General features: G+C 52.8%; 10 protein-coding genes across 10 annotated transcripts; 4 read left to right on the plus strand and 6 right to left on the minus strand.

The window, feature by feature from the left end:
• Positions 1–864: 864 nt before the first annotated feature.
• On the plus strand, positions 865–3,647 carry SNOG_01761 (hypothetical protein; the record flags this gene model as incomplete). The annotated part of the gene is made up of 5 exons (XM_001792340.1): positions 865–883; positions 937–1,094; positions 1,146–1,297; positions 1,388–2,022; positions 2,086–3,647. The coding sequence occupies 5 exons, from the start codon at positions 865–867 to the stop codon at positions 3,645–3,647; spliced, it is 2,526 nt and encodes an 841-aa protein (XP_001792392.1).
• A 581-nt stretch (positions 3,648–4,228) lies between these two features.
• SNOG_01762 (hypothetical protein) lies at positions 4,229–5,949 on the minus strand (the record flags this gene model as incomplete). Its single annotated transcript, XM_001792341.1, has 5 exons — positions 5,866–5,949; positions 5,738–5,778; positions 5,514–5,616; positions 4,932–5,462; positions 4,229–4,881 (listed from the first exon to the last, which is right to left on the minus strand). The coding sequence occupies exons 1-5, from the start codon at positions 5,888–5,890 to the stop codon at positions 4,229–4,231; spliced, it is 1,353 nt and encodes a 450-aa protein (XP_001792393.1). The 5' UTR covers positions 5,891–5,949.
• A 295-nt stretch (positions 5,950–6,244) lies between these two features.
• Positions 6,245–7,501, plus strand: SNOG_01764 (hypothetical protein; the record flags this gene model as incomplete). The annotated part of the gene is made up of 3 exons (XM_001792342.1): positions 6,245–6,501; positions 6,687–6,850; positions 7,098–7,501. 3 exons carry the CDS (start codon positions 6,245–6,247, stop codon positions 7,499–7,501), a joined length of 825 nt encoding a protein of 274 aa, XP_001792394.1.
• A 159-nt stretch (positions 7,502–7,660) lies between these two features.
• Positions 7,661–12,642, minus strand: SNOG_01766 (hypothetical protein; the record flags this gene model as incomplete). The annotated part of the gene is made up of 3 exons (XM_001792343.1): positions 7,661–7,824; positions 7,877–11,420; positions 12,019–12,642. 3 exons carry the CDS (start codon positions 12,640–12,642, stop codon positions 7,661–7,663), a joined length of 4,332 nt encoding a protein of 1,443 aa, XP_001792395.1.
• A 2,338-nt stretch (positions 12,643–14,980) lies between these two features.
• Positions 14,981–15,256, minus strand: SNOG_01767 (hypothetical protein; the record flags this gene model as incomplete). Its single annotated transcript, XM_001792344.1, has 1 exon — positions 14,981–15,256. The coding sequence occupies one exon, from the start codon at positions 15,254–15,256 to the stop codon at positions 14,981–14,983; it is 276 nt and encodes a 91-aa protein (XP_001792396.1).
• Positions 15,257–17,534: 2,278 nt separating this feature from the next.
• Positions 17,535–19,294, minus strand: SNOG_01768 (hypothetical protein; the record flags this gene model as incomplete). Its single annotated transcript, XM_001792345.1, has 2 exons — positions 17,535–19,160; positions 19,214–19,294. 2 exons carry the CDS (start codon positions 19,292–19,294, stop codon positions 17,535–17,537), a joined length of 1,707 nt encoding a protein of 568 aa, XP_001792397.1.
• Positions 19,295–19,768: 474 nt separating this feature from the next.
• SNOG_01769 (hypothetical protein) lies at positions 19,769–20,740 on the minus strand (the record flags this gene model as incomplete). Its single annotated transcript, XM_001792346.1, has 3 exons — positions 19,769–20,276; positions 20,330–20,489; positions 20,554–20,740. 3 exons carry the CDS (start codon positions 20,738–20,740, stop codon positions 19,769–19,771), a joined length of 855 nt encoding a protein of 284 aa, XP_001792398.1.
• A 532-nt stretch (positions 20,741–21,272) lies between these two features.
• SNOG_01771 (hypothetical protein) lies at positions 21,273–24,731 on the minus strand (the record flags this gene model as incomplete). The annotated part of the gene is made up of 4 exons (XM_001792347.1): positions 21,273–23,737; positions 23,782–24,094; positions 24,428–24,480; positions 24,518–24,731. 4 exons carry the CDS (start codon positions 24,729–24,731, stop codon positions 21,273–21,275), a joined length of 3,045 nt encoding a protein of 1,014 aa, XP_001792399.1.
• Positions 24,732–25,130: 399 nt separating this feature from the next.
• SNOG_01772 (hypothetical protein) lies at positions 25,131–25,652 on the plus strand (the record flags this gene model as incomplete). Its single annotated transcript, XM_001792348.1, has 2 exons — positions 25,131–25,169; positions 25,341–25,652. 2 exons carry the CDS (start codon positions 25,131–25,133, stop codon positions 25,650–25,652), a joined length of 351 nt encoding a protein of 116 aa, XP_001792400.1.
• A 301-nt stretch (positions 25,653–25,953) lies between these two features.
• On the plus strand, positions 25,954–26,823 carry SNOG_01773 (hypothetical protein; the record flags this gene model as incomplete). Its single annotated transcript, XM_001792349.1, has 1 exon — positions 25,954–26,823. One exon carries the CDS (start codon positions 25,954–25,956, stop codon positions 26,821–26,823), a length of 870 nt encoding a protein of 289 aa, XP_001792401.1.
• Between the last annotated feature and the right edge of the window lie 1,062 nt (positions 26,824–27,885).

Consider the following 27,885-nt stretch of genomic DNA (forward strand, 5'->3'; position numbering starts at 1 on the left):
GTTATCACATGTTTACGGCTTTGTCAACGCTTGAAGCAGCTCAACGCAAATAGACAGTGTCGCGATGGCTTTCCTTCAACCTGACCAAATTCGTCCCTCTCCAACAATCTGCGACACAGAAATCCAAACAAGACTAATTCTAGTTTTGTTTTTGCTAGAGGGTTAGGGTAGAGCGCAGAAGGATCTGGGATGAGTCGACTCAGTGGTGGCATTTTCTTGACCCCGTAGGACTGCCGTCGAGGCCGCCATGGTGGGGAGTTTTGGGTCAAGAGTGCGGAGTGTTTGGAGTGGAGAGGGAGAGCCTGCAGAGAACGTACTGGAAGATGTGGTCCATGCGGTGACGATTGCGGTTTTAGCGGCTCATATTCATTCACTCCAAGTTGACTGGTCAAACAGAGCACACAAGATGGGATAGCCGGAAGGTATTCGCGGTACAGCTAGAATTGAAATGCAATGGTAGCAACATTTGAATAGTTTCAGGCTAGCAGAATATCTGCTACCCATTGCATACTGGTCGCATTCCATCGTATTTAACACCACATGGGCATGTAGTAGTGGATGTAGTACATGAAATGGCAGCCGAGCAAGAGGCGATGAAATACTTCTTATCATATGTCACAACAATCTCGATAGGGAAACAAACCGACACCAGGCCCCAGGCTACGTTGTAGCAGTTAAGAAAGTTGGTATTTGATATTGCGTTTTCAACATCTGAAGGAAGTTGAGATGAGGTGGGGAACACTAGCGCTAGTCCCAGAATGGGTCACTTAACGCGTCCGAATTGCAGGCGCGTCGTCCGCGAAACCGACGCGCATCACGAACTATCGCATACAACCACACCATACCCTGATAATAATGGCGAGAATGCAGGGAAGACAGGCCCGTAAGTATTGGTCTAGGCTGCGCGTTTGTTCTCGAAGCTGACTGAACATGTAGATGCCCCTGGCGCAACTTACCTCGCATACACACCGAACGGAAAGAAGCTCATTACAGCCGGAGTTGACAACTACTGCCGCGTGTTCAGTACCGGATCCGACGACGAGCCTGTTACAGTAGACAACTGCCAAGAAGACAATACAACGATAGTAGCTGGTGTATGTATGCTAGACATCGAACACAGAAACTGTCGCTAATGGACGACGCAGAGCGGCTTCTTCATCACGGGATCCGAGGATGGTACAGTGAGCAAGTACACACTCGACGGGAATAAATTCGAGGAAATATTGGACAGAGCCACTCTGCCCATACGAGATGTGGCACTGAGTCCAGACGGACAGTGGATTGCTGTCGCGAGCGAGTACGTTGACCACCACCATTCATAGGCAAAAGCTAATTATCTTAGCGAACTTGTTGTAAACATAGTGAACGTAAACGACACGACCAAAAGACGGACCTTACGCGACCAGCCTCGAGCTGTGAAACATGTGTCCTTCGATAAGACGGGCAAGCAGCTCGCTGTTTCCTGCGCTGACGGCAACATCTACATGTACTCTCTGGAGGAAGATCAACCTGAAATGGTCAAGAAGATTGACGGCATGATCAAGAGTCTGGAAACAGACGCGGAATCTAGCTCGAGGGTGCTATGGCATCCGGACGGCAGAGCGTTCGCTACACCAACAGCGCTGCGGGATGTCCAGGTCATGTCCACAAGCGACTGGGAACGGCAAAGGGTCTTCAAGACTGGCCATAGTGCAGACATTACAGCAGCCGCTTGGTCGCCGAATGGTGCTCTTCTGGCAACAACCTCAAGTGACTTGAACCTCAGTCTCTGGGACACCAAGACACAGAAGATGCTAAAGAAGTTCGACGATGTGAAGGCTACCATTCTTGCAATGGCATGGCATCCAACAGAGAATATCTTGTCCTACACCAACAACGAAGGCGAACTGTTTATCCACACAGGCTTTGTGCCCGAAGACCAGCTACCGCTGCTACAAAAGCCTACCGTATCAGCACCCTTCTTCCACGACCCTGCAGGTGGCCGTGCTGGAGTTGCCCCGGCACCAGATAAAGTTGCAAATGGTACGAAGATGACCTTGCCAGAGAGGAGACCAAGACCAAGAGATGGGACACCGGACTCTCTAGACGATTTGCTCGGCCCTGACTTCAGGGACGACGAAGCGGATGAAGACGGCGACGAAGAGATGAACGATTTTGTAGTTGACGACGATGGTGCTGGCTATGCACCTGCTCTGAATGGCCATGGCAAGCGTCCGAATGTCCACATTGCCAACGGCATAGAGCCCTCCTCCAAACGGCGAGCTACAAGTAGTGCCATGTTCCGCCCACAAGTCCATGAGCCCTTCCAGCCCGGTGCAACACCATGGCGAGGCAATCGAAGACTCCTTTGCTGCTCTTTAACTGGATACGTTGAAACTGTCTCGCAAGAAGGCCGACATCACACTGTGTCCGTCAAGTTCTACGACGAACACACTTTCCGCAACTTCCACTTTACTGACATCTTCCTTTACGATAAAGCGTGTCTTAACGAAAACGGCACACTCTTCGCCTGCCAACCGAACAGCACTGGCGACGGAAACCCAGGCATGATCTACTACCGACCACACGAGACCTGGACTACCCGAACAGAGTGGCGCACGAACCTACCAGCTGGTGAGTCCGTGACTGCCATCGCTCTCTCAGACTCCTACGTCTGCGTCACAACCTCCGCCAACTACGTCCGCATCTTCTCCCTCTTCGGCCTCCCCATCCGCGTCTACCGCCAAAAGTCCAGCCCAGCCGTAACCTGCGCAGCATGGCGCGACTACATCCTCACCATCGGCAACGGACCCATTCAATCCGACCTCAGTACGCAGCTCCTCTACACCATCGAAAACATCAAACACGACACCATCTACCAAGACTCGGACATTCTCGCCCTCCCACCCAATACCCAGCTCACATCCGTCTTCTTCTCAGCCGAAGGCGATCCCTACATCTACGACTCTTCGGGTGTCCTCCTAACCTGCCTTGGCTGGCGCACCGCCGGCCAGGCCCGCTGGGTCCCCATGCTCGACACAAAGTGCCTCAGCCGTCTTGCCTCGGGAGGCAAAGAAGAATCATACTGGCCCGTGGGCGTCGCGTCCGACTCGAGTTCGGCCACAGACATCAAATTCCACTGCATGATCATCAAGGGCAAAGAGACATACCCCTCCGCGCCCGTCCCGCACCTGTCTGAATTCGGCTTCGAAATCCCGCTCAGCAGCGCCGTCGAAAAGAAGAAGAACGCGCCCGAGGAGGAAGGGAGCGATGATGAAGACGGCAGCGCTGCTGCGAAGAAGAGCGAGGCGAAACAGCAGGATCACGAACAGGCTTTCATCCTGTCGTCTACCTTGCACTCGCAACTCTCTTCGACCATCCAAGCGACTCGTCCCTCGCCCGCGCAGCGCCAGGACCTGACGAACTTGGAAGTCGCGATTGATCGGGCGCTGCTGCAATTGCTGGGCTTGGAGTGTCTGGCCGGCGAGGATCATGGCATGAAGGCGTTGGAGATTGTCAGTTTGATGAGGGATGCGAATGGCAAGATGCTGGATTTAGCGGGCAAGGTCGCGGCGAGGTATGGGAGGGATGTGCTGGGTGAGAAGATAAGGGAGCTGGCGGAGAAGAAGGCCATGGAGAGGGTCGAGGATATTGAGGATGATTATTAGATGAATATAGAAGGTTGTTCCATCGTTTGGATCTGATTATATGAGAAACTCGTAGCATAGCGTCCTGGATACTGTTCTTCAATCATTGGTTATGATGCATCGGGCACACCTTGCACAAATCGCAACTGTTTGAGGTATTCCTCGCAACTGCTTAAGTTATTCCGAGTTATTCCTCGCAACTGCTTGAGTTATTCCTCGCAACTATTTGAGTTATTCCTCGCAACTGCTTGAGTTATTCCGAGTTATTCCTCGCAACTGTTTGAGTTATTCCTCGCAACTGTTTGAGTTATTCCTCGCCATTATTTGAGCTATTCATCGTAACGCTGGTGTTAGTTGCCACCTCAAATCATTCGCAAAGTCATCACCAAGACGTCCAATGAGCCGAAGTCAATTTATTGGCCATTACTAAAGAGTAGTAACATAGAAAGCAGGGCAATTCCCTCCAAAACTCCACCGCTCATCATCGCCAAGAGGTACATGTCCTCATCAAAAGCGTAGCTTCGAATAAAGACACACCAATCAACAATACTGAACCGATCATCTTCGCGTTTCCTCACATCTACATGCGCAGCACAAGACGTCTAGTACTCAGCCTCAACGCCCTCCTCATCGCCAAGGCTATCGGCGGCCACTTCTTCGTAGTCGCGCTCCAGGGCAGCGAGATCCTCGCGGGCTTCAGAGAATTCACCCTCCTCCATACCCTCACCGACGTACCAGTGGACGAAGGCACGCTTGGAGTACATGAGGTCGAACTTGTGCGACAGAGCGGACCAGGCCTCACTAATGGCAGTGGTGTTGGACAGCATGCATACGGCGCGGTTGACGGATGCGAGGTCGCCGTTGGGGACGTTCTGGGGTGGCTGGTAGCAGATACCGATCTTGAATCCGGTAGGGCACCAGTCGACGAATTGCACGGTGCGCTTGGTCTTGAGGTGTGCAATGGCAGCGTGGGTGTCCTTGGGGACGACGTCACCGCGGTACAACAGGCAGGTAGCCATATACTTTCCGTTGCGAGGATCGCACTTGACCATCTGGTTGTTGGGCTCGAAGCAGGCGTTGGTGATCTCCATGACCGAGTTGGCCTCGTGGGCGGCCTTGGCGGCGGAGATGACGGGCGCGTAAGCGACGAGAGGGAAGTGGATACGGGGGTAGGGGACCAAGTTGGTCTGGAACTCGTTGAGATCGACGTTCAGGGATCCGTCGAATCGGAGCGAGGCAGTGATGGATGAGACGACTAGAGTTTGTCAGCAAGAATGTATAGCATAGACGACGGGACTCCCATACCCTGTGCGATGAGACGGTTCAAGTTCTCGTAGTTGGGGCGCTCAATGCCGAGGTTCCTGCGGCAGATGTCGTAGATGGCCTCGTTGTCGACCATGAAGGAGCAGTCAGAGTGCTCGAGCGTGGTGTGTGTGGTGAGAATGGAGTTGTACGGCTCGACGACTGAGGTGGCGACCTGCGGCGCAGGGTAGACGCAGAACTCGAGCTTGCACTTCTTGCCGTAGTCGACGGACAGACGCTCCATCAGCAGGGCACCGAAACCGGAACCAGTTCCTCCACCGAAGGAGTGGAAAACGAGGAAACCTTGCAGACCCGAGCAGTTGTCGGCAACGCGGCGGACCTTGTCGAGGACCTGGTCGATGAGCTCCTTGCCGACGGTGTAGTGACCACGGGCGTAGTTGTTTGAGGCATCCTCCTTTCCGGTGATCATGTGCTCCGGGTGGAAGAGGGATCGGTAAGGACCAGTGCGAACCTCGTCGACAACGTTGGGCTCCAAATCGGCGTAGATGGTACGCGGGACGTACTTGCCCTGGCCTGTGGGGTGTTAGCGCTGGTGTTGATGTCGGCTAAGCTGGAGAGGCGTACCAGTCTCGGAGAAGAAAGTGCTGAAACCATGGTCGTCGTCCTTGGCCTTGCGCTCCTCAGTGAGGTAGCCGTCGGGCTGGATGCCGTGCTCGAGGCAGTAGAGCTGTGGTGCTGTCAGTACAAATTCGCGCAATGGCGGTCAGGCACCCGCTATTGCCGCCCCCTTCTTCGCGCTTTCTGGGCGGTTGGAGGCGGCGGACAGCGTGCTTTCGTCCCAAACGTACCTCCCAGCAAGAGTTTGCGATCTGGCAACCGGCCTGGCCGACTAGACGCGTCAATGTCAGTATGTCGAAATATCACAGGGTTGTCCCGCTAGAGGCGGTCTGGCGTGTGGCCGTGTGGGGTAGCGTACCGTTGAGGGAGATGACTTCTCTCATGGTTACGGGATGAGGGAGGTATTAATTGGGTATCTGAATGGATCCGTCGAGTCGAGTCCGCAGTTGGGTGTGGGAGGCTGCGGGTGATGTTGAGAGCGAATGTAGGTCGCGGGGATACACTTTGACGGGAGAAGTTCGTAAACAGCGCTAGTCCGTGCTCGTCCAAGCTCCACCTGCATTGCCGCTGCCTGTTGCTCCACAAAACACAACAATGGGCTTGACATGCGATGCCACCGTCCGCAGTGATACGCAGCACCACCGTTGTCCAATGGCAAAACTCTGGCCCACGTGAGGGACCATGATAGTAGCGTCTGCATTCACCTCCCCTGTCTCCCACACAATCCTCCGCCAAAGATGCGCGTCCTGGCCGGGCTGCTCTGCATAGTCACACAAGCCGTGACAGTGAAGGCCAACGTCGAGAAGACCATCTTCCTCGGTCCCGGTCCCGTGACCCTTCCCAATGTCCATCCCAGCCTAGAAGACCTGCACCTACATGTCCTGTCGCATACGCAAACAATTCTGCCCACGCAGCTGCCTGTGCAGTTTCCCTCCACGGCGGCCCCCCACGGCCTTGAGTCCTGGTACCTCTTGCAGCTCGAAGCAGGGCGAAGGTACGAGGTCCGTATATGCTGGCCTGCAACAGTGAGTCCATAACCACAGCTGCGTTTGCTTCCACTCGTGACTATGTGACAATCACTGACATATCTTAGCAACCCACGGATTTCTGGCTGGACACCTACACAATTGACCAAACGTTTGATGCGCCCGCACTCATTTCCTCTCTCGCTGAGTACAGTGAACGAATCCAGGAATCAGACACCAAGATAGCACGACCTCACGAGTTGGCTGACCCGACAGCTGCCCAATCTCTACTCTTCCTCCGCATCCAGGCTGCAGCATCCTACTATTCAACAAACCGCACGTTGATGGTACACCCCGAGCCTGTCGATGTGGATATCAGTTTGTCTTACCTTCTACCAGACTATCCAATACTAACACAATCAGTTCTCGATCCTTTCCTGCTTAACGTCTTTCCGCAATCACTAGGACCTTTCGCCATATACTTCACTGCGGTCGCTATCGGAGCTTGGTTCCTCTCCGGCTATATCTACCGCTGGCTGCTATCTATTGCTGCCGAACCAGCACCCAAGCCACATACAGACTGAGAGACGGTCACGTCAGGACCTGCAATCAGACATGTCGGCAGCACCCGGCGCACCGCCGCCACCACCACACCGGCCATCTTTCAACGACCTCCCCGCCGAGCTCCTACTGATGCTGTACGACAACATCGGTATGGAAGAGTTTATCAACCTCGCGCTCGTCATCTACCCGACCCTGTTGCGAATGCGCCTGGTGCCCGAGCTCTCGCCGACCACGACCACACGCATAGTAGCCGATGCACGGGTACAGGATCGAAATGGACGTTTGGATGCGCCTAACAGGATGCCCGTAGAGTTGTGGTTGCAAGTCGCAAGCTATCTCGAGCCGGCAAATAGCTTGGCCCTGATATTCGCGCTCGGTCCTCGCTTCTGGCGCTTCCCTGGGACACCTAGTAAGGAGCTGGTGTCGTGGCTGCGTGTGTGGAGTCGGAGACGCATCACAGAGTAAAGGATGTATAATCATGAAGTACATGATGAGATACCCGCTGGCGTCAAATCGGCCATGCACGTACGTACCAAATGAAATGACCAAAATTCCACCCACTTGCGCCTCGCTATGCAAATCCCAACCCGGCGCCTGATGATGCATGTACACTTTCCCCCTCTCCTACGACTCCCTGGGAAACTCATCCGCCAGCCCAATCGTAACCTTGACATTCATACTCCCCAGCTCCTGAATCAGCAGCTTCGCCGCATACGGCATGGTAATCCTTCGCACCGCCTTCTCGCTCTCGCACAGCTTGCAGTACCCGCTGTATCCCATCTGCCCACCTGCGATATTCATTAGCACAGCACAGCACTAATAGGGTTATGCACGACTTACACTTCTCGCAAACATCCACATTATGCGCATCCGAGCTGATCATCAGCCGCTCGAGCAACAACTGACTCGCCCCATACGCAATCAGACAATCGCGCTCCATCTCGCCCAGTCTCAGTCCACCGTCGCGCGCCCTGCCCTCCGTGGGCTGGCGCGTCAGGATAGCGCGGGGCCCGCGCGCACGCGCGTGCATCTTATCCTGCACCATGTGCTTGAGCTTCTGGTAGTAGATCGGCCCGAAGAAGGTGTAGAACTGGTGCGCTTCGCCGGTGATGCCGGAGGTGAGGTAGTCCTTGCCCGTGTAAGAAAAGCCCTTGGAAACGAGGATGTCGGCCATGTCCTCGACGCGGGAGCCGCCGAACGCGGTGCCGTATTCGAGGGTGCCATTGAGGACGCCAGCTTTGCCAGAGAGGAGTTCCATCATTTTGCCGACGGTCATACGCGAGGGGAAGCCGTGGGGGTTCATGATGATGTCGGGGTTGATGCCCTGGTCGTTGAAGGGCATGTCTTCTTGCTGGACGATGAGGCCTGTGGTTCCCTTTTGGCCGTGGCGGGAGGAGAATTTGTCGCCGAGTTCCGGGCGGCGGGTTTGGCGGTTGAGGATCTTGATCAGGGTTGTGCCGGCTTCGTTCTCGGTGATACAGACTTTGTCGATGTAGGAACAGTCGGGGAGCTTGTATTTCTCGGGCTTGTCTTTGTAGGTGGTTGAGGGTGGGCCGGCAGTATCTTGGGGGATGGCTTTGAGAAGGAATGCGTCACCTTGGTTGATGCGTGCACCGACTTGGGCGATACCATCTTGACCGATGGCTTGGTGCGTCGGATCGTCGACCTTGAGGGCGCCGGCGTTGATGCGGTCTGAAGTGCCGTTGGCATAAGACTTGAGCTGGTGCGAGACTTTCTTCATGACCTGGCAGCGTCCGAAGCCACGATCACAAGATGCCTTATTGAGAATGAGCGCATCCTCAATATCGTAGCCGGAGTAAGACATGACTGCGACGGTAGCATTTTGACCGGCTGGTAGCTTGTCGTATTTCGTGAGCTCAATGGTGCGAGTCTTGACCATGGGCTCTTGCGGGTAGACCATGAGGTAGAGGATGGTGTCAATTCGACTGAACTGGTTATACGCGATGGCGCCAATGGCTTGCTTACCCATAGCACATTGATAGGTGTTACGAGGCGACTGGTTGTGATGTGGGTAGGGGATGAGACCAGCGACGGCACCGAGGATAGTAAACGGTTCGATCTCGAGATGGGTTGTATGTTGGTTGATGTCCGTCTCCTTCAGAGCAATGTTGGTGTCGTTCTCTTCGTTCGTGTCCAGGTATTCGACAAGCCCCCGTGTCAAAAAGTCTTCAAACTCCATTGTGCCTTTGCGCAGAGCCTTCAGATACCGGCCTGTGACCTTTGAGCGCTGGTTCTCGACCACGATCATGGGCCGGCAAATACGACCCTCGTCTGTGGCGACGTGTACCTCGCAGAAGTCGTGGTTGATGTGGATGCTAGTAAATTCCGATATACGGCCCATTCGCCGCAGCTTTCGGAAGCTGTTCAAGAAGCGCTTTGGTATATCTGTGATCGCAATCGGCGTACCGTTGAGACACACACTATACACACCTTCACGGTGGATCTCTTCTCCTGTTTGTGAGCAGATTTCCTCGGCACCTAGCAGGAAAATGATCTTTCGCACAGGGTCTTCGTCGTCCTCGGTTGTAATGTGCGTCATCAAGGCCAAGTTCTTAACCAAACCACAGGCTTCACCTTCAGGGGTATCGGACGTACACAACATGCCAAATTGCGAAGGCTGCAGTGCACGAGGACCAGAGACCTTGCGAGTCTTCTCGAATTGGGAACTGATTCTTGTCATCATACCAAGCGCTGCGATGTAACTCAATCTGCTCAATACGTGAGTGACACCAGCCCGGTCCATCTTGAAACGCTTCAAACTCCAGTTTCCAGTAGCGATGGCGCGCTCGATGCCCATGGTGATGTGGTTCTTGTGTACGCTAAAATGCGAGAAGGCGTCGAACTCCTGTGCGCGATTCTGCTTTTTGAGCACCTTGTCGATGCTCAGCTTGAAGTCGTGGTTGAAGCGCTTGAAGTGGTCTTCGAAGAGAAGAGACAACATTTGGCCGGACAGCTCAAGACGCTTGTTTCCGACATAATCACGATCGTCTACCAGCTTCGGGTCTTGCATCGCCATTAGCACTCTACGAGCCATCAATGCAACGTAGAGAGCCTTTGGTCGGTAGTTAGTACCTTCGACAGGAACGTGCGGTAGAACGACGTTGGCCAGACATTCGATAGCTTCGAGGTGGTAATTACGCATACGTGAGGTTCCGAGAGGCTTCTTCACTAGTCGAACGCGGTGTCCAATGTATTCCAGGGCTTTTTCCTGTGTGTGGATTCCTTCTCTTGCGCACGCCTCGAAGTTGATGGCGAAGCTGTCTTGATATGCGGCATCGGTGCCTGCTATCATGAGCAAAATCTCCTTGTCCGAGTGTACCCCAAGTGCCTTCAGAACGAAGACGATGGGGACTTCCTCTGACAACGTGTTGTGTCGCAGGAACATGAGTCCCTTCTTCTGGATGACATACGTCTTCGTTCGCCTTTCGTGTGTAGAACTCGTAACGCTAGCCTGCATGATACCCTTTGCGCTCTCGACAATGACACGATTCTTGTTCAGCTGCTCCTGCACGAGAATGACTTTCTCTTGCCCTCGTGTGATAAAGTAGCCTCCCGGATCCAGCGGACACTCATCCATGACAGCCATCTCGCGGTCGTTCTTCGCGGCCAAAACGCACTTGTTGCTCTTCAGCATAATTGGCATTCTCCCGATCTTGATGCCCGTCCGCTTCACCTTTGCGCTTCCTCTTGTGTACACGATATCCACAACAATGGGCGCCGCATATGTCATATCGCGAAGTCGACATTCGTTGGGCGTCACCGTACTGCGATGGTTGTCGAGATCGTCTTCCTCTTGCCTGTTCGGCGACAAGACGCGGATGTCTGTGTATTCCAGTAAGAACTTGGGATCGAAGTCGCTGCGCACAAATCGGTTCGCCTTGATGATCTTCTTCAGCTCCACGTCCACAAAGTGATTGTACGAGTCCACATGCTGCTTCACAAGACCCTTAGTCTTCAGGAACGCCGGTAATAAATTCCACTTGTCGCGCGCAGTGTTGATGGGGTCGGTCAAGCTCTTTCCGTAGTAGAAGGGCTCAAGGAGAGCAGCAAATTCGTCGGTGCCATGGGTAAGTGGCGCCTTCCGTTTTCGCGTCTGTTCGGCAGATGTCGAGGCTCCTGGGTTTACGTCCGGCGCATTCTCTACTACTGCAGGTGGAGGCTGCACAGCGCCGCCGTCCACCTCCATAGCATCGCCGTCATCATCTGCCTTTCCTACTTGTGGTAGAGGGGCTTGCGTTTTCGCCGCTGTCCGCCGTGGGGGAGCTTTCGGCTTGGGTTTCGTGGGCTCCTGGGCGCATGTCAGCTCTCCATCGCCACCCAAAACTTGAAGCAGCAGCGTACCTTCTTGCCCGCCATGTCGAAACTGCACAAGGGTGGTGCAGGAAGTGTGGCGCGTCAAGAGAGTTGACGTGAGTAGACTCGAAAAGTTTCGGAGAGTCAAAGCTGGGGTGGGGAAGAGGGACACACAACCAGCCAATCGGTAGTCCGCAGCAGTGGACTCATCATAGTCTAGGTGAGGGACCACGAACCACAGTATCTTTTAGAGTGATATTGAACTGCGATGTACGTAGTGACCTTATCTATTAGATGAACAGTTATTTTGCAAGTCATTGTTTAAAACGAGATATAATCCCTCTATATTCTAGAGTTACTTGGCTTTTTTGGCATCCAGAGATAATGTACCAGCAAGTTATACTCCTAACTTGTTTTGTTAATAAAGCTTTAAGGTATGTCAAGTATGGCGTGCCTATTGTCGCCCTGAATTGCAGCTTGGGGAGTCCTAGACCTGGCGATGCCGTCAATTCTACACGCTAGGTATGCATCAGCAGATAGATTCGTCGACTATTGCTGTAATAGAAGTCATGGAAGCTTCCAGCTGCATCTAGGACTTGAAGTTGCAGTCTCTTACTCATGGAAGGGCCGATGCATTTCAATTGCTCTTCGTCGAAGTCCTCTCAGACCAACACGATGCGATTCAAGCGACCTTGCCAGATATCATCAGAGCTGTCATAGTTCATGATAGCGGGTCCTGCGATCTCGTACACATCAGCGTTTGCCTGCCTCCTCATGCACAACGGCGTAGGAACGCCGGAGACAACATGTACTGTGTCGCCTTCTTGGATGTTGAGCGAGCCCGTTCCATAACGCCCATTCTTGGTGACGAACAGAAGTCTTTTGCCACAAATACGGTGTTGAAGATCTACCTGTATCGAATCAATATCGTCCTCACCCTCAAGGTCGTTGCGGTTGTAATGATCTTTGGGCTTCGTGCCGACTCGTAGACCATCTGCAACGAGATCCCGGTACCATGACAGGAGTCTCGCTCGCTGAGATAAGCTACTCTCATCATTCCTCGCGTCTTGCTTTACCAGGTAAAGTAGATCGAGGGCTTTTGCGTCCCAAGTACTTCTCTGCTTCAATCCGGATAGACCACGCACCAACAGAAGCCATTTGGAAATTGCATCCAGCACGGCAGAATCAGGTTGCGACAGGGTCTTATGCGGAACATGCACAACCAGCGCCACGGTATCCAGCTGGCGTCCCAATACAGTGAGTTCGTCCCCATTGATGGAGTAGAAGGGCATTCCATACGCTCGCACACCAGTATACACGCTATTATAGGTGCCGCGACGTAGAACATCTTCTGGTAACCAGGCAGAATTGGTATCCGTTCTCCAGTCCGGCACCCAGGATGGCATGTCGTGCACTTCCGACGAAACCTTCCCTGCATGTACAAGGAGAGCGAGCATGGTCGCCCGCCAGTTGATGAGGCTAAGGAAGAGATCTGAAAAGATCTCTTGACATGGTCTCGAGTAGTCTGCAGGTTTTGTAGACACTCCAATCTTGTCAAGTATACCATGCATGGCGTAAGCTTTGTCCTTCACGCCGGATACGCGACGAGTCCTCAGGGCTTCCATTAAGCCGGCACATTCTAACTGACGATTCCGGTGATATAGGTGGGAGAGGCCAGGGATATCACTCCAATGATAATGCGCGTATACGATGCGAGGTAGAACGATGGCCAAGTACGCAGCATCTATCAATGCACGGCATTGTTGTATGAAGTACCCTTTTCCCAGGCGTTTGCATGTCCATAATGCCAAGAAAACAAAGATCAGCCGCCTGGGACAGCCTCCGGGCCATGCAAACGGAAACTGTAGACCGGGATCAAGTCCCAGACTTGAAAATACCCCGAGAACGATTACATTCCTCAGCCAAGAACCGAAAGGGTACAGCATGCGCAGATAACCGCTCGTGAGCCAGGTAGGTGCCTCTTCAAGTTTTACATTTATGCCTCCCTCGTAAAGGTACGCCAAAAAGAAGACGATGTCGTGTAAAACGTTGAAGAACTTTGGACGCCCATCTTGGGGCGACGCAAAGCGTGCCTTCTGGCAGAAGTATTGCGGAGAGGTCAGAAGCAGTACAAGTGTACTGCACCACGTCATGGTACCCCGAATGGTCATGATGCCAAAGCGGTTACGGGTGTTCACAGTAGACCACAGTGTTATGAGCGACAAGAATCTTTCAAGTGAAGGTTGGGCGTGTATGTCGGAGGCGTATCTTAGGACGAGATGGCTGACGTCGTGCCACGGCAATGAGTCCTGGCTTGTGAAAAATACAGGATATTGCCCTAGTACGAGCTCTTGAAAAGTCCAGCCACGGGAGAACCACGGATTGCTCAATAGTAAAGCCAAAGCGTCTTGTGTACGTTTAAAGTCTTCATCCACATGTCGGGCCTTCGCTTCGCGTATGGATTGAATCGCAGCGTGAGTCTCGACATCGTTCGATCCCTCGTTGGGTAGCCAGATTAACACGGTCTTTGCTTTACTGTAGATAGCAAGCATCAAAGAAATTTGGTGGTTGCGCTCCTCCATGTTGTTCTGGTTGATACATATACTGTCCACCCATAAGCTTCGATGTCCATCGGTGTACGAGAACCTAATCAGAGCGTCGCGACAATTGTTCGTGATGGGTATGTTTATTCCATTACATCTGATGAACGGGGCTTTGTCAATATGTTCTTGAGTACCCCCATACATAAGAGAGTGCTTCGAATTTCTCCTCCCTGTGGTCTAGGCGCAATGTGTATGCCCGGAGGGTGCCTCGAAGTTGCTGGCCATTCTCGGTTATAGACGGAGGGTGCAAATCAAGGATTCTTATCGTCCTCCCAGTTCGAATGTCAAGGAGGTAGGGATCTTCCAGGTTGTCATGGAATGTTGAACTACTTCTATCCTGGTATGTTCTCGCCATGCTGATCGTTGGAGTAGTTCTACCCTGACATGTACTTGCTATGCCGATGAAGAGAAACCGAAGGAAAGGTAATAGGGGTGTCAGCGCTGAAGTGGCGTCGTAGGCAGCAGTCGCGTAGGCGGCCACTCATAAGCAAGCACAGGTACAGTTCCGCAATGTCAGCAAACTTCGTTAATCACGCGTGAATGTCGCTAACTTTCTAGTAATAAGTGGCTAGGAATGGTAAGCAGTGGATAAAATATATAACGCGTAGAAGAAGACGTAATAGGAAGCATCGAGTATAATATGCTAAGCATAGCTCTATATCAGTAGTTGGTTTCTCATTATCAGTATTGGTTACTCTAGGATATTGCTTCAATCTAGAAGATTGTCAGATTTTTAATGTAAAATTAGGAAAAAGTGTGGTTATGCTTTACAAAATCAGAGAAGTTCATTTCAGGATATCGCATTTTCTGCTACCAAATATATTGCAAGTCGCCGGAGTCCAAACTATCCAACGCCACCACAATGCCATGAATCTGCCAATCTCAATGCCTAAATGCAAGCAAATTTTCCAAGCAAAGCGTCCAACCCAAAGTAAAAGTACAGCATCGCGGGCTTTCGTTGCTCCAAATCCATGTTAGCCTTTTATGGGTCCCGGAGGACCTCGTCGGATTACCATGCTAGCGCCTTCTAGAAAGCACTTGACATGTCTCCCTCTCCTTCGAGCTCCCTGAGTGATGACTCCGCAAGGTCGACCTTGAGTTGAGCGGTTCCAGCATCCCTCTCGAGGCTGTCCCACTCTCTCAGCTTGCGGCGCTTCTCATCCTCCTTCTTGTCAATCATCTCCCTCAGCCTCTTCGCATCTTCCTCGAGCTTGAGAAGTCTGCTCTTGTCGTAGACCTCGGGAGCTTTCTGCCCCCCGGGGACTTCCTTTGGTAGATCAGACAGATGATCACGGAAGCGCATAGTACGCGGGTACGTCGTTGCTGTCGAGTTGCTCGATCCGCGAAAAGGTGGGGCAAAGTTCGATGGTCCGCTCACAGAGCCTCGAGGGCCAGAGGGAGCACCACTGCCGTAGAAGCCCCCTCCACGAGGTCCTCCTCCCCAAGATCCACGGCGCGATGGAGGCCCAGAGAAGTCGCGGGGCGAGTCATATGCAAACCCTCCACGACCTCCACCTCGTGGCCTAGTAGGAGCAGCGAGGGCTGGGTTGCTGCCTCGTGGGAACGTCGGCGGTTGTTGTGCAGTCGAGCTTGCCGGGCCAGCTGGCGGTGATATGGCTGGGGAAGGATAGCTGCGGCTAGACGGACCCGTTGGTGGTGCTCGAGAAAAGTTGTTGTTGTCGCCATTCCGGTAGGATGATGCCGACGGTCCCGTAGGAGGCGCAAAGTCCCTGTCGCCGCGCGGCCCGGTGGGAGGAGAGTCTCTGCGGCGCGGAGGTGATCGCTCACGCTCACGCTCGCGAGTGAAGTCTCGGCTTCTGTCTACCATCTCACGCTCGCGGAACGGTGATCTCGGAGCTGAAGCTGCATCCCTCGCCGGCCTGTCATCCACGAGTGCCGCTCTGCTAGGGTGGATGGGAGGTGGAGAGGATCGACGGGACGTTGCCGCAGACTCCCTGCCTGAGGCATCGTTTGAGGCATACGTGGGCTTCGCGGGAGAAGGGCTGCGGCGCCTCCAAGTGTCTGCGGCAAACGGTTCGGGGCGATCGCGTCTGGGTGAAGGTGAGCGGCGACGATAGTCGCGAGTGTCACGAGCGGGCGAGTATCGGCGGGGAGGGCTTCATAGCGTTAGAGTTGCTCTCGACAGCAAACGTCTCATTCCATACCTGTTTACTCGCGAGCGCGGTTCGTCATATCGACTCGGTCGCACGGGCGAACGCACTCCACGGCTCCTAGCGGGCGATGCCTCGCGCTCTCTGGGAGGCGGGGACCTCTCGCGTGGTCGCGGCGAGCGTGTGTACGAATCATATGCGTCCCGTCGAGGCGACCGTGCCCTGTCACCCCTAAAGTCGTCTCTCCTAGGCGAGAAATTTCGACGAGGTGGCGATCTGGGGCGGGCGCGCCAGTTGTCGTCGCGACGAGGACTCCGTGACCTCCTCCTAAACGCAGGCGAACGGCTCCGTGGACGAGACGAGCGGCCGCCAGGAGTGTATGTGTCTGCAGAAGCTAGGCCGCGACGCAGGGGCGAGCCTCGACGTGGGGGTGGTGAGCGACCGGCGCGATACGTGTCGCCGCGAGGAGGAGAACGGGGTCGAGGAGAGCGAGGACGGTACGTGTTCGAGAACCTGTCGTCCCTGTTTGGCGCGTTAGATGCTGCAAGATACTACACGCACAGCCAGCAGCAGAGGTCCCTGCTTCTGGCGATACTGAGACAGCTTTTGGCGAGACAAACCTTCGGTCTCGATCCCTGTCCCTCTCGCGATCTCTGTCCATTGCTGCGCTGTGGTTACTGTGCCGTCACGTGCGGGTATTCGAAAGAATGGGCTGTAAAAGAATTGTCCGGTGATGCTAATTATGGCTCGTGGGGATCCGTCGTGGACAAACGACCTTGTTTGACGGGTCGCGCTGTCGTGGTTTGGAAAAGTGATGTTCGAGGCTAGAACTCGCAGCACGTGCCGCACGCAAGCTATGATCCTCAAGCTCTCACCAGCCCGACGGCCTCGGACTCCAATCATGATGCAGACGCATATTATTGCCGTTTCCTCAGCTGTCGCTATGCGCGGATTGGCGCTGCACAGCACGACCTGGTCGCCTAGCCCATCGCCACGTCTCCATGCCCTCCGCATCCTTTGCACAACGCCCACGCCCAATCATACTCGCTCTAGCACTATGCTCTCCATGACTTCTTGAAGGCGGCGTCCAGCCATATGCCACCTCCACATCACTGCATACCTTTTCGGAACAATCTTGAAATTCTTCATCTTAGAAAGCTGACCAAGCTCACTGCCAATTTTTTATATACCAATCTTGAACATCTCCGACCTGAATGGTCAGTAATAGTGTATGGCCCGTCAGCCTCGTTTTCGACAGGAAATGTCTGGTTCTTAAATATGTTCAATTGTGACGGCCTCATGTCTTGCCGTGTGCAACGCCGTTTTTCAATGCTGTAAACCTGAGCTCCATGGTATGCAACGCCTTTTGCGCCATCTCCTTGGGAGATCTTTTGCCAGCTTGGAATCGAAATCTTTTGTACAAAACCGCCTCTTCAAATCGTGTCACTACGCACTTCACCCTGCAGGCCCTTAGCGCCTGGCCTTCCGGTTGTCCTCCCTCTTTGCCTTCTTCCTTGACTCGCTGGCAATCATGTCTGCCAAATCATCTTGATCAATGCTCTGCCAGTTTCCTGCAGCTTCAGCTCTTTGCCTAGACTCATACTCCTTCTTGAGTGCGGCCTTGTCCAGCTTATCGTCCTCGCCCAGTTGATCCATGTCCACAGATAGGTCCACCTCACCAGCCTTGCGCTTCCGCTGTTGTCCGAGAGCGTCGCGTCGCGCAGCATCGAGATCGTAAGCGTGCTCGCCACCAAAGAAGCCTGTTGCCGAGATGTTCTTTTCCGGAAGGATCTGGCCGGCGCTGCGAGGTACACCAGGCTCTTCGGTCTCAATCCCCTTGCGCTGCTTTCTGATCGTGAAATCGCCGCCAATGCTCTCCGTGCCACCATACTCAGAAACCATAGCCGATGCGGTCGTCATCGACGTCTGAATACCGGAATCGACATCCTCGTCACCCTGTTCTTCATCCTCATCTTCCTCTTCTTCCTCGTCACTCTCCTCGTCTTCGCTCTCGCCTTCAGCGCGAAGGGTACCCCAGATGCTACGCTCCACAGGCTCGCCATTGTGCGTTGGCTGTTGCTGGTGGTCCAAAATGCTTGTACCGTAGAGGTCTCCACCGAACAGAGGCTTGCCTGCTTCATCCGTAGGGGGCTTACCCCACTGTCCGGGCTGAAAGCCCCATGCTGCGCCAGGAGGAATGGGGGCATTCACACCAGGGATACGCATGTTAGGGTACGAAGGCGGGGGTCCAAAGCGCTGCATGTTGATAAGCCATGGAGGTGGGTGGCCAGGCGGCATACTAAGCGCATCCCGAAGCTCTTCGCTCAGCTCGCCAGGCTTGAGGTTGACCAAGTTGGTCTCAAACTCCTTGCCCTCATAATAGACCTCACCATATCGAGTCAACTCGGGCTTAGTCTGTCTCCGGAAGAAGGCGTCGTACAGCTTGGAGTAGTCGATGTCGAGCTTGCCGAGCTTTCCCTGCACACGCTCACGCTGTTTTTGCCGCATCGTCATTTCTGCCTGCTTCTCCAGAACAGCGTCGCGCATTTCGGCGATACCCGTCTCTTGGATGAACTTGGGTAGCGCAAACGGTGGCTTCTCGATGCCACGTTTTGAAGACAGGTACTCGCGCTTCAGCGACCAGTGCGTCGGCACGGGGATGACGTTCTTCGAACCCTTGATGGCGATAAGCAGCTTCGGGTCCGTTGACGAGACATCTGTCCATTCAACCAGCTCGGGATTCTGCACTTGCGATTTCAGCTGAGCGACGGTGAGCTTGTTCATCTGCTTCCTCTGCTTCTTGGAGATCTTTGGCTTGTCTTCATCTTCTTCGTCAGGAATATCGTCGTCGTCGTAGAAGACTTCAGGCTTGTCATCGTCCTTGGTTGCCACCTCTTCTTCGGTGGGTTCGCGGAACTTCTCAAAGATAGCCTTGTATGCCTCGAACTCAGGGTTGTCTAGATCGAAGTCGTTCGTGATATCTTCAACGGTGAGAGTGTCGACTGGCTGGACCGCCTGCGCATCGTTATTGGTGTTGTCGTCTGGTGCAGGAGATTCAGTCTCACGCGCAGAGTCGCCCACCTCAGAAGGTGCCTCCTAGACGGTGTTAGTATGTGTCGCAACGCTTCCGTAGGTTTGGAAGGACTCACAGAGCGCTGTGCCTTCTTCTTCGCTCTCCGATAAGCATTCTTGTTCGACGCCTTCTTCGACTTCACCGCGGGGCCCGACATGTTGATGAGGGGGCGCGTTGCTGTCGCGCGATCTCAAATATGCGCAGGTGAGCGGACCAGACCGGCGCGCAGCTTGCGAAAGAATTGCACGCGCTGTTATCAAGGCCGCAATTGATCAGACTTGTAAGAAGATCCACAAGCAGTATGTGGTCGTTTTGGTTGAGCGCGCAAAGGTGGTATCGCAAGGTGGTTGCGGCGAGTTCAACTTTAGAAAGCACGTTCGAGCTCGGACACCCGGCGCTAGCGACAGATGTGGCTGAGATCACGTGCGACAGTCACCGTCGAACACTTGAAGTCACAGTTTTGCAAGCCATGTGGCAATGTTCTTCGATGCACTACAGATTAAAGTCCGCAATTTGATTCCACCTTGCTCACAATCATGCCTACGAACGATCATCGTCGCTGAAGTGCATTCCCCAGAAGCCCCTATTCAATATCAGTATGCGTGTCACAGCCACTCTGTACACGAAAAACTTACCTGTAATGCTTCTGCTGGCCCAGTTCATTAATCTGGTTCACCTCAGCAGGCGTCAACTTGAATGTTAATGCCCTCAAATAGTCGCTCAAACGCTGCTCTTTGGAGCTGGTAGTGATCGGTACAATGTCCTGGTCGATGCACCACCTCAAGTAGATCTCGTTCTCGCCGACTGCATACTTCTTGACCAGCCGGCTGACATAGTCATCTGCTGGGCCTCCTGAAGCCTTCGTCGCTGCACTCAATGGACCATAAGCGGCTGTTGCGATGCCGTGCTTCTTGTGCAATGTGAGTAACTCGGTGTGCTGCAGGTAGGGATGGAATTCGATCTGGTTGCAAGCTGGGATGACCTTTGCGGTTTTGAGAATGGCGTTCAGATGGGGTGGCAGATAGTTGGAAACACCGATTGACTTTGCAAGACCAGCTTGTTGAAGTGCCTCCATGGTTGCCCATGCTTTCTGCAGGTCGGCTTCAGACTCTGTGAACCATGGCTGGTGGATGAGGTATCTAGGATCGATTAGCCCATGTTTAAATCGAAATTGGCAATTTTGCATTCATACAGGTCGACATAGTCGAGTTGCAGCTTGCCTAAACTTGCACGCAGTGCCGCCTCAATGTCGTGCATGTTGCCCTTGTCAATCTTGGTTGTCACGAACAGCTTGTCTCGGGCAACACCACTCTCCTTAATGGCAATGCCAAGTTCTGGCTCAGTCTTGTACACTGAGAGTCAAATTAGCTCTCTTTCTCCCTTTGTACAAACGATGTGTGCGATGGCGATACGTACTCTCCGCGCCGTCCAGATGCGTGTATCCAAGCTTGATCGCAGTCTTCACGCCATCAATCACAGCCTGATCATGTTTGCTTTCCTCGCCCTTCTTTGACCATGCTGTACCCGTTCCGTACCCTAGCATGGGAATTGAGTTGCCATCGTTCAGCTTGAGCTTCGGGATCGTTACGTCTAGGCCTGCCATTGCTGCAGTGTGAGATAGATGAAGGTAGATACGGTAGTCAGTTTCAGGTGAATGGCACAGAGATGCAAAGTATTCGTCTACGCACTAAGGTAAAGGTATCAAGCATACGGGTGTGGTTAAGCAGCCGAAGGTGGGGTGTTTATCAGGGCGTACGTCATTGCCGTACAAGGAAGCTGCAGCCCCACTCATGTCAAGTTCGTAAAAATGACGCTTGTGCTCTTGCTTCAGCATTGCAGACGCGCGTTGAAATGGTACAAAGTGATGTGGAGGAATCCCATTGCCTCTATTGTCCCTGATTTCTCGTCTCCCCGTAGCGCATATATTAAAAAACAAGGGCTAGCGCCGATTAATGCACCGTATTCCGTGGAACGCCAAATCAATATCAATCAAAACTCTGCCCGGGTATATATTACTCCAAGTCTCCATGATCCGATGTGAGTGTGTTCGATGAACGATGCGTCCTCTGGAGCTTTGGATCTAAGCTCAGAACGGGAAGAGATGTGGTCTTCATATCAACAGCCGAAGACTCGTTCTATGTCGTCTTCTCGTGTTGCGTTGAGACTCGTTGCAGCGAGACGACGAAGTCCTCAAGTGATCGTTGCTTCTGATCCTTCTTGGGCGACTTTCCGTGCATCAAATTGTCAAAGCCTTGACTTCCCTGGAGAAGGTAGTACACTCCACCCATGACGCAGAACACCCCGAATGAGAAGATCCACACTCGTACAACTGCAACAATGTTGGTGCGACCGCCAACAAACAACCCAAAAATTGCGAACAAGGTTGCGACAATATCGACGACCAGAATAGCACTAGTGAGTTGCCACGATGGCAATGATGACCAGAATGGACCATTAGCCCGCGTGATGAAGATCAACCAGTTCTCGGTGAGTGAAATTTCAAGGAAGAGGACTGAATCTCTATGGCCGTAGTTCTGCACTATACCACCGTCTACTCCCTGGGGCGGAGAGACTTGATGCGGAAACATGGTGGTAAGTGTGATCCAAGTGCCAGCTGCGAGAACAATGCCGAGCAGAATAGACATGCCCCAGAGTTTTGGCAGATTCCATTTTACTGGAATTTTGCTGTACGGAGCATTGTCGTAGGCAATAGCTAGGGTTGCGATATCAGCGAAGATGGCGATGAAGACGACGAGCTGCAGGTTGAGCGACTCGTTCAGAATGGCGATCCAGAGACCAAGGAATATCTCAAGATGGAGGGATAACGCGATGCGGTAAACAACATAGGCGTACATGCGATGGAAGATTTGTCGTGACGTCTTTAGGGCATCGATGATAGCGGAGAGGCCAGGCGCAAGGAAGACAATATCGGCAGCAGAGCGAGCTGCATCTGATGCGCCTTCAACAGCTATTCCAGTATCCGCTTTCTTCAGTGATGGCGCATCATTTACTCCGTCGCCTGTCATTGCGACAAGATAACCGCGTTGTTGCAGAATCTCGATGACGTTGTACTTGTGTTGAGGGAAGACCTCAGCAAAGCCATTAGCTGCCTCTACAAAATCGTACACTTCACTGCCGGGCATCTCACCGCCACCTCCAAGGCCGAGCTTTTCGGCATCGAAGATGTTGGTGCCTAGTCCGAGCTGGCGCGACGTCTCTCGAGCAATCCCGACAGCGTCCCCAGTTAGCATTTTGATGGAGAGACCGAGGGTCTTCGCCTCATTGATAGTGCGGAATGTATCGTGTCGTGGTGGGTCGGAGCATGGCATGATGCCTAAGATCTCCCAAGAGCTGTTCTCCCTCTTGCGGGCAATCCCAAGTGATCGAAAGCCACGGGTTGCAAATTCTGCAACCTTGTTCTTGTAAGCATCGGCAATGTGCTCTGGTACAGCGTCATCTGCTTCGACTGTTCTAAGGACAAAGAGTGGGGCGCCTTTGACACAGACTATGCGCTCGCCCTGTGGAGACTCTACAACGGCCTGCACTTTCTTCGAAACCGGATCGAAGGGCGAAAACTGGATGACCTTGTACTTGCTAAGCGCGTTCTTTGCACGTGGGTAATGCCTGAGCGATCTGAGAAAAGCCTTGTCAATTGCATCGATGCCCTTCTTTTTGCGAGAGGCTGCCAAACATGCAGTGAGCATGAGATCGTCCGGATCGACGCCTGCAACAGTGTATGGCTCAGATAGTGACAGTTTGTTCTTGGTGAGTGTTCCCGTCTTGTCCGTACAAAGAATCTCAACGCCAGCCAGGGACTCGATCGCGGAGAGTTTCTGTACGATAGCTTGCTTTTTGGCCAAGTAGGCGGCACCAACAGCCATGGTAGTTGTGACCACCGCAGGAAGACCGACCGGTACACCGACGATAGTAATCGCCAGGGTGAACTTAAGAATCTGGACGATGCCGTTCGATCGATAATAAGAGCTTATCCAGACAACGAGCAACGTAAAGATGACCAAGACAAGCAGGGTCGTACCAATGTCGTGTAGGACTTGGGTGAAGTGGCCAGTTCCGCCAGAGGCACTGGCGACAAGGGAAGCCGCCCGCCCGACAAACGTAGAGTCACCCGTTGCAGTGACAACACAAAAGGCTTCACCTCTTTTGACTGCGGATGATGCATAGCAGGTATCGCCTCTGCGTTTATCGACTGCCAATGACTCGCCGGTAATTGCCGATTGATCGACCTGCAGGAAGGCACCTTGTGTGACGATACGCCCGTCAGCTGGGACAATGATGCCCTCCTCCACCTGCAGGATATCACCAGGAACCACTTCAGGTGCCTCGATCTCCACCAAGACGCCATCTCGAAGCACAGTAGCCTTGAGCGCAAGTGTCTTCTTCAGTTCGTCGACGATGTTACCAGCTTGGTATTCTTGTATGAAGCCAACGCAAGCGTTCAAAAGGAGCAGTCCGCAGATGACACCGAAGTCGACCCAGTCTTGAAGCCCCGCGGCTAGGATTGCAGCGGCTTCCATGACGAATTGAATGGGACCAACGAAGAACATGAGGAACTTTACGAACAAATTTTCCTTTTCCTCTACTGTATGTCAGAGACGGTTGCGCAACGCGATGAATACCACCAACCTTTCATTTGGTTGTAGCCAAACTTCTTCCGACGAAATAGGACATCGGCGGAATTGAGGCCCATGCGTGTATCTGTTTGGAGGAGATCTTCAGGAATGACGCGCGCTCCGCCCGGTTGATCGACCTCTTCTTCTTCGTAGTCAGCGTTGTCTCCATCTTGGGATTCAAGTTCGTCAATAAGAGCATCGATGTCCTCGTCTTCCTCTTCGTCAATCTCTTCGTCGATTTCGTGTCCGGACATGGCCTCCTCGTTTACATAATCATGCTTCTCGTGATATTGATCGCCAGAGCCGTTGGCGAGCACACCGTCATACTTATCATATTAGCAATGTCCGCGTGTTGATGATCATTCATCGAGAGGATGAAGTTGAGGTCTTTTTACCTCAGCCATGGTAATTGCCGCACTAGTCTCCGTATGTCGCTAGTGATGGATGATGCTGTTGGCGATAGAGCTCAATGTTGCACACATAAGGTCGATGACTATCGATGGCTGAGAGACGCGAATAGAATGATGTTGTCCTGCGAGCGCATTCAGTAAGCATCCGCTCCTGCTGGGGATGAAAGGAACAGGTCCGTGCATGCGTTGAGTTGATGATGTTGAGGCAAGAGAACCTCGGGAAGATCGTAGTTGTCGTGCTTACCATACGATGCGCCACAATTGTCGCGTTCCGCCGTTGCTGTCGACGGAGGCGCGCTTGCCTAGCGATTGTGGTGGGAGATGGCGGACCAGTCTCACAAAGGATGAAGTCGAGAACACCACAACTTCGATGAAGCCACAAGATCACACCAAACGAGCTTAGCCTGATCTGGATCTTAGGATTCGAGCCAAGTTCTGGCCACTGAGCGACATTGCTGATAAGTGGGACGTGGGAGCGACGAGGCTTGCCATTGCCCCTGGCCCCCTCTGGGGCTGGGGATCGGCCACCGAATGTTGGCTTGGCTTTGACCATCTCCGCAGACAGCCCTGCCAGCTTCAACAACCTCGACTGTCACCACGCAGTTGACGTGACAGTATGGTACGTTTCAATGCGTTTTGATCAATGCCCCCATCGGGCGCATATGCGTTACGTCCGGCTGCATGAGATTGTCTTTGCGGAGTCGCTTGGGATCTCTACTGCCTTATGCTCGCCAGAACGAAGCTTCGGAAGACTTACGCAGGATCAGCGAGCGCACTACCATCACAATGCATATTGTTTGTGATACACAAATGGCGCAGCGCTGCGTTGTTGTGTTCGTAGTGCTAATGAACAACAGCAAGGTGGTCGCTTAACTTAGCGCAACTCCAGGCCCGCAATCGAAGACACGGAGCAGCCGGATTCCTTGAGCGCAACAGACTCTTCATTGAAACCATGCTGGATGTGCCGCTGCAAGAATTGCGAAACTCTGCAGTAGGCATAGCTGGCTCGTGTAGGGTAGCGGGAATCCTCAGTTGGTGTCGCTGACATGGAGGAAGAGAACACGCTCAATTCACATATTGTGATGCTACCGCAGCAGGTCTTGGATACAGAAGCAGCTCTAACCCATGCCTTCCACTTTGCTACAGCGGTATATATATTCAGCCAAGGACGACGTTTTGTGGCCGAATCTTCCTTCGAACCTTCCCTTCTCCCAACCAGAACTCTCAACCCCCTACACAACGCGTTCACCGTAAAGGCACTATCGCATCTCCATCCCACACGTCCCCTTCAAGTACTGTACCACTCTCAGGGTTCACCATGATCCGCACAGTGTTCGGTCTCCTGGGCATCTCGGCGCGAGCTGCACCAGTAAATCTGTACAGTCTAGCGTTACAACAAAATCTGATGGCCTACTTCGCTGGTAGCGCTTCTACAACTGCATATCAGACGGCCATGGATGGACGCCCAGACTGATTCGAATTCATTTCGACCGACTAACAAGCTAATTTCGCCAATTCCGAGAATCCACAATTGCCATGAAGGTAGTTCAAAGGTACAGAAGTTGAACTGCGGCCGCTACGTTTTCTGCGAAGCATTAGCACTTTGTGGTAGAAAATTCCAACAGGTATCCGCACTAAAAGAGCAAGAGAATACAGCAATACATTGCTTGCGATACTTCCGTGGAGATGCGGCTAGAAATGAGAAGCAGCGCCCTGTCCCTTGGCACAAGCTCTTACTACCAAAGTACAAAGACTCTTAGCTAGAAGTAGAGCATATGGATACTTTCAGTATCATTCTCCGAACGGCACAGCCAACGTACCTGGGAGCCCATGGTCTGCTCATTCTGCCAGAACATCTAGCCATCGCCAAACTCATTGCGCAGTTGGAGAGCAATCGCGAAGAACAGCTCAAGGACCGCATTCGCAAACTTTGCGCATCGCTCGGCCATTCAGACCAGATTGCCAAAGCAGCCCTGGAGAACCTGGAGATCCTACTATATAACCATGACATGATTCTACACTCTGATCTTCGCGTTGTTGGGACTATCGCATTCGTGTTGGCTCTCGAAGTTCAAGGCACATTTATGTCATACATCGACGCCTCCCCGCACTTTGACGCACCAGAAGAGCCCAGTGGTAGCTTCTGCCTCAATAAGGCCCGCGGTATCCTCACTGATTTGGTGGCGGGTGACCAACTAGAAGTTTGCCTAGCAAAGTTATCTCGCAAATATCGCAAGGACAAGAGCTACAAGATGGCAACAGTCAGCGAGGTCGCGCGTCGCATCCGAGTGCATATTTTGCTACATTCCAGTTTTTTCAAGAATCAGAAGCGACATCTTTACAGCTACATCATCGCAGCGTACGTTCAGCAGGCCTTGTGGCAATTTAGGCTCCGTATCACGATGGAGGAGGCTTGTGCAGCTATGGATCTTGACCATGAGGAGCAATTCGAGACGGCGCCCAGCATCGATGAGAGTCACAGCAAAGCTGGCTACGCTGAAGTGTGCATACGTCGCTTTGCGGCGGGCAAAGACTGGAAAGTGCGTGTCGGTACTAAGAAGGATGAAATCAAGAAGGCACGGGAAACACGGACGAAGGCGGGCCAGCAAACAAAAGACATGGTCGATGCAATGGGCGCGCTGTAGCAGTCTGCGAACAGGCAAGCGAAGAGTGTCGGCCGCTGATGGGAGACAATGGGCGCCAGGTCGTTGGAAAACACAAGCAGCTAGACGTACAGACTTCAGTGAGTAAAGTCTTCCTGCTCATGACGGTGCTTTATGTATAACGTGATCCTTAGCGAAAGACGTAAAGAAGATCGAATGCAATGTGCGCCTTATACACATACAATACAACAATAAAGGAGGTCACGACTGTGCAATAGCTCCTGTCACTATTCGAACTCTCGAAGTGGCACCAACTTCAGCTTATCTTGGGCTCTACGGTCGTCGCACGCGCATAGAAGCTTTCATTACTACTGATTTTATCAATGTGACAAACAAGCAGGAATAGGCCATGATTATGCTGGGGTGAGTACCTCGGCGTGACCAGATTGAATGAAATTAACAACCAACAGAGACACCAATCACACTGCAACATGAGTAAGATCAGGAAGCAGACCAGAAAATCCGCATGCAACTATGCACTTCTGTATCGATGTTAGCAAAAGCAAAAGTTGCACACACCTGCGTCATGTGTGGAGGGAAGTTCGCTGCAAGGAGTTGGTGTCACTTTGAGAAACTTGTTCAAGTCGACCAAGGACTGGACTAGAACTCACGATGTGAACCAGAAATTCGACGACCGAGGTAAGGATTCGGCACATCATCCAAAATCTAGATCTACGAAGAGGCAGATTCCTCGCAACAGCACCAATTTAACATTCCACAAGGTGCAGCAGAGGACTGCGACCAAGAATCATGCCTCCTAGAAGAGAAGCTGTTCTTCACACAGACAAAGCAATCAGATGCTACATTTATGGGAGCCGCAGGTTAGCATTGCTGAAAGTACTGTTCAATATATTCACCGCAACTAAATTGTCGACAGGGTGGAAGCTTCCGTACATTAGCGCTGGGCTGGGTAGACTAATTAAGGTCAAGACGTGTGACAGACTCGTAGAGCCTCGAAGCGTGTCAAAATTCGGCAATTCATTGTGCCTGCCTTGGCTACCTTTCATGCCCCGCCCGCAATCGCAAATGGCCCTTTTGGTGCCT

The sequence above is a fragment of the Parastagonospora nodorum genome, assembly GCF_000146915.1.
Source record: "Parastagonospora nodorum SN15 chromosome Unknown scaffold_2, whole genome shotgun sequence".
NCBI lineage: Eukaryota > Fungi > Ascomycota > Dothideomycetes > Pleosporales > Phaeosphaeriaceae > Parastagonospora > Parastagonospora nodorum.